General features: G+C 60.3%; 1 protein-coding gene across 2 annotated transcripts in view; it reads right to left on the reverse strand.

Moving 5' to 3' along the window:
- Positions 1-6309, reverse strand: part of FERMT3 (fermitin family member 3) — a 17844-nt gene extending 11535 nt beyond the window's left edge. Inside the window, exons 1-6 of one of the 2 annotated variants that reach the window (XM_023186601.1) lie at positions 6153-6309; positions 5444-5614; positions 2240-2473; positions 1913-2032; positions 1641-1809; positions 1337-1439 (exon numbers count right to left, since the gene is read on the reverse strand). In XM_023186601.1, coding sequence (XP_023042369.1) covers positions 1337-1439; positions 1641-1809; positions 1913-2032; positions 2240-2473; positions 5444-5603 — 786 coding nt within the window. In that variant the 5' untranslated portion in view covers positions 5604-5614; positions 6153-6309. Of the gene's footprint in view, positions 1-1336; positions 1440-1640; positions 1810-1912; positions 2033-2239; positions 2474-5443; positions 5618-6152 lie in introns of both variants that reach the window. The other variant, XM_023186600.2, reaches the window with a different exon arrangement.
- Positions 6310-7356: the final 1047 nt, after the last annotated feature.

The raw sequence follows: 7356 nt of genomic DNA on the forward strand, positions 1-7356 counted from the left end.
AAAAAAAAAAAAAAAAAAAAAAAAATAGCCAGGTATAGTACATGCCTATAGTCCCTGCTACTCAAGGAGCCGAGGCTGAAGGATCACATGAGCCTGGGAGGTCCAGGCTGCAGTTAGCTAGGATCACACTACTGCCCTCCAGTCTGGGCGGGCGACAGAGCAAGACTCTGTCTCAAAAAATAAAAATAAAAATATATATAAATAAATAAAGCTTAGGGGAGAGCCATCTGAGCTGGAGATATCAACTGGGAGAGAGTGTGGAGATGGTATTGAAATCCACAAGACTGGAGATGACTGAGAGAGGGAGGGGAGAGAGCAGAGGCCCAGGGCGGAGCCTGGGCAGAGCCTGGGGCTTGCCAACACCGAGGGGCCGTGGAGAGGAGGAGGGAGAGTCACAGAGCCTGGCAGAGTGGCTTGGGGAGAGGCCACTCCCCAAGCAAGTGGACAGGAGGCTTCAGGAGAAAGATAATCCGGAGGAGTGGTCTGGGTGGTATCTATGTCACAAGTAAGTGGTCAAGTAAGAAGCAAGTAGGACATGGCCAGGGGACAGACAGCCTGGAGGCGTGGCCACCTCAGCAGGTGCGCTTCTCACGTGTGGATGGTGACAAAAGATACAGAATACCCATGGCCAAGGAGTGAGAGGGAGTCGAACTGCACCCAGAGAAAACTTGGAAGCAAGAAGTGGGATTCTGCGGTGCAAGTGTTCAAACAACTACGACGTTTTGCAGAGAAGGGGAGCAGAGAGGCGGGGCCTACGGGTAGAAAGAGCAACCTGTGGGCTTCTGGGAAGTTTCTGAGATGCGCATGAAGCACATTGCGTGGAGCACTTTGCATGGAGCATTTTGCCTGGAGCATGTTGGTTGCCAATGAAGGAAGGGAAGAAGAGTGGACAGGGCACAGAGGGGCCACCCCGCAAAGCTTCCTTCCTCACCCACCCCCAGGTCCTGCAGTCCCAAATGCTGCCCCCTCCAGGAAGCCTTCCCAGAGCTCCCAGGCCTGGGCCTCTCCCAGGCTTCTCAGGGGCTCCCCCACACACACTGTCTACGAGGATCTGTGGGTCTTAGCTTCCTTCTTGACGGCTCCCTGGGAAACAGGCACTGAGACTTATTGGTCTCCATCTGCTTCAGCATCTGCCCGGGGCCCAGGATCTGGCCCGATGCTGAGGTGAGTAGATGAGTTTCAGTGCGTGTTTGTGGGGTCAGTAAACAAAGGTGTGGATGGACAAACGAGCAGGACAGGCCACTACAAGTCACTAACATCCCAGAGCCCATACCCCAGGCCCTAGGTCTCCATGTCTCATGGACTTGAGGCCTGCTTTCTCCCTGCCCCGGCCCACCTTGGGATCCAAATCGAAGAAGCTGTAGTACTTGAAGCGCAGCCAGAGTACGTCCCCGGCCTTGATGCCCTGCTGCATGAGACACCGCGACGAGTCCAGCCACCTGGGCCGCAGCAGAGGCAGCAGTCAGGGCTGCGCCAGGTACGGCCCTGGGGTGGGGAGGCGGGCTGGGGTAGGGGGACAAGCACATACAGAGAAAAGGCCTGGAAACGAAGTGTGGATTTGGGGTGGGCACAGACATGGGACAGGGGGTGGATCCTGGGTGGGGGAGCCCCGACACAGGGGGCGTGGCTCCTGGGCCCACCTGCTGTGGAGCTGGGTCTTGTCTGACAGGGAGCTGGGCCGTGGCAGACGCTGGAGCAGGAGGGGGTCAGGTGGTGGCTGGGGCCGGCTCAGCATGTGGTAGCAGGCCTCCGTCTGGGCGCTGTCCGAGAAGTGAGCTGGCATTCCCCGGAACAGTGCAGGTGCCACGCCTGGAGTGCAGGTTGGGGGTCAACCAGGCCTGTCCCCCAGGGTTGGAACTCACAGGCCGGCCCCTTTCCCCATCCCCCCAGGCCCACCCCTACCTGCACTCACCCCCAGCCAGGACGACCTTGCTCAAGTCATAGAGTTCCTCCTCTGGCTCCTTCTCTTTCTTCTTCTTCTCCTTCTTCTCAGGAGCGCGGAGCAGGGACAGCTCCTCGGGGTGCCGGATGCCTGAGGGGACCTGGGGTCTCAGCGGGAGAAGGTCCTGCTGCAACTTCCCCACCTCGCCCATGGGCACTTGGGGCGGGCCACAGCCCTGCAGGCAGGGTGGCAACCCAGACAGCAAGGGCAGCATCACCAGAGCTGGGCCTGGAAACGGGGGTACCTGCCTCTTTGCATCACCCTCGTGGGCCAGGGGGAATCAGCTGGGCAACTCACTGAGGAGGCGGCAGATGGCAGCCACGGCCTGGAAGAGCGGCTGGGAGAAGCTGGCGCGGAGGCGCAGTGCACGGCGGTTGGGCAGCCGAAGGATGACCGGCCGGTGTTGGGGCCCGAAGAAGAGGCGTGCGTCGGCCAGGATCCCATACTTGTCCAGTGTCCAGTGGGTCTGCAGCAGCCACTGCCTCTTCTGTTCCCACCAAATGGCGTGGTCTGACCAGTCCTGCTTGCGATCTGTGGGGCACGGGGGCACATCTGGGTCCAGCCTTCCTCCCTGCTGCCCCCAACACCCAGCACAACCCCAGGATTCAGAATCCTGGGGTGACCATTCCCCTGCCCTGCCTAAGCCAAGAGTGGGGCAGCCTGGGCGGGCCTGGGGTCTACTCCATGGTAACAGCAGCAGGGCTCTCTGCAGGCAGCCCCCCTGATTGGCCTTCTAGGCCTGGCTTCTATATCGCTTCCCAGGGGAGCTCTCCAACCCAGAATCTGGGTACCCCAATCTTAGCACCCCATCTCTTGCATTCCAGCCCACTGGGCTCTCTCCACATGACGCCCCCTCTGTCCTCCCATAATCCATGGTTTAATGGCCTCTGTCTTGCATTCTGGGGAGCTCCCAGAGGCACACACTACATCCGTCTCACTGCTGTACATTCTCAGGGCCTGGACCTGTGTCTGGCCTGGAGCAGTGGACACTCAGTATTTATAGGTATTAGCTGTGTGACCTTGGACAAGCCACTTAACCTCACGGGGCCTCAGTTTCCCTGTCTGTAAGATATAATAACCATCTTACAAACTGGGACGTGGAACAATGCCTCCCACGTGGTAGGTGCAGAGTTTGTGGCAAACTCGTGCACGCACGTGACGATCCACGAGTGGGCATTGAAGTAGAGATGTGTGTCTGTCCCTTGTCAGCCAGCTGGGAGCTGGAGACACAGTAATGGCAGGCACAGGTCTCCCCGCCTCCTCCCTCCAGGAGCGTGAACAGGCAGGAGGAAGCCTGGGAAAAAGGCTGCCGGAAAGCTGCTCTGGGTGCACAGCCCCTGAGAGTTTGTGAAGCCGTTTCCTGAGTTCCTCCCAAGTCCTCCCAGTGAGCTTTCTGATTCCCACTGCCTCCCACCTGCCTCAGCCAGCCAACTCCACTGCTGCACACGCCCGGCATCACCACTGCTGCCAAACCAAGAGAAGTGCCCGTCCTCCTGTGCCTCCCCTCCCAGGCTGGGCCCTTCCCTCCTGGGTGCCCCGGCGGGGCCCTGGCTTTGTGCCACTGCTTCCCCTTCTCTTGGCTCCTTGCTCTTCTCCTGTCCTCTCTGGCCCCTCTCCTGACCTGCCCTTTACCTTGTCCTTTCCCCAGGTTCAGCCTGGGACCCTCTTCTCCCGCCTTGGCCATGTCCCCTTACTGGGTCTCCCTATTCTGTGGCTTCAGTTGCCATTTTCTGCCACAGCTCCATGCGTGCCCCCCAGCCAGAAACCCATGTGCTGCTGGCTGAGGGGCCTGTCCACTGCCTTCCTCCCTTCCAGAACCCTCTGTTCCCCTGGCCAAGTGGCTGACACTGGGACTGTAAGCAGCACGACTCCTGGTCCTGGCTTTTGGTGCTCAGCTCAGACTCGCTGTGCACAGAGGCGCCCTCTCCTCTCCAGCTCCCCACGCCACCTCTCAGGGTTGGGGGACGCGGACTCGCGCCAGAGGCCCAGGCATCCTCCCTTTCTCTTCTAGCTGCCACGTGTGATCAATGCCAATCCCACCTCCAAAATCCACCCTCCTCTCCGTCCTCCCTGCCTGGCCTTAGGAGGCCCTAATGTCTCTAACCAGGACCACAGCCTCCTGCTGAGAACCCTTCGGTGGCCACCTTCCCCTCCAGAAGAAAGTCTAGACCCCTTCTGGAGGCCTTCGGGCCGTGCAGAGCTGGCCAGGCACCATCCAGCCTCATTTCTGGTCCCACTCCCAGCATCCTCGCTGGCCAAGAGCCCTAATTCACAGCCCTCCGAGTCCCAGAGCCACCACCTTGCTCCTCCCTGCTGAGGCCACCTCCTAGGACTTCACCTGGGGTTATCCCCATCCTGGGCTCGGAGCAGCCCCCTCCTCGGGCTCCAGGCCCCCATAATAGCTCCCTCTGTGCGGCAGCCGGCACGCAGCCCCACAGGTCAGTCTCACCCGCTGCTCCAGGAGGCCAGGGACTGGCCCGGGGTGGCCAGGCTGAGCCTCAGTAGATAGAGCTGATGTGCTTAGGAGTGACAGTATCCCTACCACAGGGAACAAAGAGCTAAAGGGACTTGCCCTGGGGCGCCCAGCAGCGGGTAGTGCAGCGGAGTCTGTCTGACTCCAGGTTAAGGCCTCCTGCGTTACCCTCGTGCCATGCCCTGGGGCCACCCAGATCTTCACCGCCCTCTCTCTGTTCCTCACTTCTACTCTCACAGCTGCTCCGGGCACTGCCCCTGGCAGCTCCCCTTGCGGCCTCAGCCTTGTGGCTGGGCTACTCTGGGCCCTATCCTCTCCATAGTTGGACTGACCTCCTCCTGGGCTGCATGTGGTAGCCTGGCGGGGTCTGAGGAAGCCTCCCTGCCATCACCCACCCCCTCCCACTGGCAACCCAGGCCCAGGCTCTTGGCCGGGACTGTGGTGGGCCTGCCTTCCGGCTCTGCCTATCGGGGTATTCCTGCTGCCCTCTCAGGAAGGGGTAGCCCCCATCGCTGGCATGGAAGGAAGATGAAGAGCCCCTGTGTCACTGGCCCCGTGGCCCTCCATGACTGATGCCACAGGCTGCTCTGCTGTAACTTCCTGTGGGGGCAGGGCCTTCCCACCCAGGCTGGGCCTGTCACCAGTCTGCGGAGAACTTCCGCCAAGTGTAGGGAGTGTGGGGGCAGGCCCTTAGGTCACCTAGACCCCCTCAGACCTCAGCAATGTGACTTTGGCCTTGGCCCAGGCCAGACCACTCCTTCCGCTCCTATTGGTGGCTGAATGGGGGATCGTGGCTGGGTCTGATCTTTAGCAGACCAGCTGGAGCAGGAGGGAGGGAGGGAAGAGGATAGGAGGGAGAGGAAGTTGGGGAAATGTCTTTTTTGGAACCAAATGATTAAGCTAATGCCTGAGTCACCATGACACCATTATCGGGAGCTGAGCAGCAGGGATGGCCCGGAAGTGCCCGGAGACACCCGTGGCGGCCACCCATGGTACTGAGTTCAGCAGGTGGGCGGCAGGACACTCACTGATCTGCTCCACAATCTTCAGGAGCACCCCGCCGATGTGCGACTCCCCAGTGACCCGCAGGGTGACCGACTCGGCCTCCGGGTCCTCCTCTCCCACAAACACCCGCAGCTCCCACGACGAGTCGATGTAGTCCCCGGAGGCTGTCTTCATCCCCGCCATGGCTGCGGCTGCTGCTACAGAGAATGGGGAAGGAGGCAAGGTGGGCAGGCCCCAGTAGGCTCCTGGGTTTGGGCAGAAGAGTTCTGTGGTGCCCTGGACACACCCAGGGGAAAGCCGCTCATGAAGGAGGGCGGGAGCGAGCCCCCAGGCCAGTATGCCCGTGGTACCCTCAGACCGTCTCACCAGCGCTGGCGCTTAAGCTGCGAGGGCCCTCAGAGACCATGTAGTCCAACCCGCTCCCATCCTATAGACAGGCAGACTGAGGCCGGGTAAGAAGGGGCTCACTCAGGACCACCCTCCTCGATGCCAGCCCACAGCTCACCCCCAGACCCTCAGGGGCAGCTGCCCACTCTGGCCATGGCTTCGTACCCAGACCAGGAAGTAATTCCGATCCTGGCCCACAACTCAATGCCAACATCACAAACCAGCCAAAGCCTCCCGGGGGAGGTGGAAAGTTCAGGCTGCCGCATGGCGATAGGCAGGCTGGGCAGAGGCTGCAGGAGGATAAGGAAGAGAAGGGCCTGTGGTCCCAGTGAGGCCTGAGCTTACCTTTCCTGGCAAGGGCTGGGGGCTGCAGGTGGGCCTCAGGCTACACCCCTGAGGGCTGTGGGCTTCCTGCCCTCCTTTCTCTTTGCAGCTTCCTTCAGCGCAGCCCTTGCCTGTGCCTTATCACGAGCAGGGCGGGCTCAGCCCCTCCCCAGGGCGGGCTGGCGCTGGGTGCAGGAAGCATGCTGCCAGCCCGCAAAGGGTTCCAGGGGCCCCCACCTTTGTCCCCAGAGAGCACAGGAAGATAGGGAGAGCCGGGCTTAGCGACTCAACATCATCAAAAACGCCCCCTGCCTCATTTGGAGGGAAGTTTAGTGCAAACTCAACAAGGCCCCCGACTGTTTGTGTTGCAGGCTAGGTCCGCCTTCGTGGGAAGCGTCTCCCGTCCCCAGCCTGTCACATGAGGCGGGGACCTTGGGCTTTAAAACATCACTGGGCTGCCGGAGGGAGAGCTCAGGAGTTGACAGAGTGTATCCAGGTTATTTGGGACTCACAGGTCAAATCAGCTCCAGTCTGGCTGTCCCTATCAACCAAAGATCCCTCAAGGCCCCAGAGGGAAACAAGTCCATTTTGCGGTTTTTCCTAGCTCCGCATAGGGCTACTTTCAAACTCATGAACTCAGACCTGCCAGGTAAATGAGTGAACAGAGCTTGGACCTGACCATTCACAACCTCCCGGGCCCTTAGGTCCCCCAGCTCCAAACACACCTCTACTGTGCTCCACTTGGACGTGCCTCCCTGGGTCCCCACAAGGCTCACTCCCATCAAGTCCCTGCTTAGGTGTCACCTCAGGGGTCTCTGGTGGTCTATACCCTCCTGCTCATCACATGTCCTAGGATGTGGGCTTCAGTAGAGCAAGGCATATCCGCCGCCAGCTCTGCGCACAACAGTGGCCTTTCCAGTGAATACACTGGGGACTGGAGCACAGAGGGTGGGCAAGCCTGGGGGCGGCAGAGTCCTGCTGATGGAGGAGGCTGCCTGAACGGCGTCACCCAGATGAGGAAGGGGGCGGCCTGCCGGGGATTCCCAGGGGAAAAGCAAGCTGATGAAACCAGCAGCAGGAAGTCCAGCCAGCTGCTAGTCTCAGAGCCTTCCTAGCCCAAAAAGCAGCACTCTTGGAGCAAATGAGGAAGTTTTACTCCTGCCCCAGAGGCCTCCCCAGTCCAGGAAGACAGCTTTAGAAAACGCAGCTTTTTGCAACCATGGAA

This window comes from Piliocolobus tephrosceles, chromosome 13 (genome assembly GCF_002776525.5).
Source record: "Piliocolobus tephrosceles isolate RC106 chromosome 13, ASM277652v3, whole genome shotgun sequence".
NCBI classification, from domain to species: Eukaryota; Metazoa; Chordata; class Mammalia; order Primates; family Cercopithecidae; genus Piliocolobus; species Piliocolobus tephrosceles.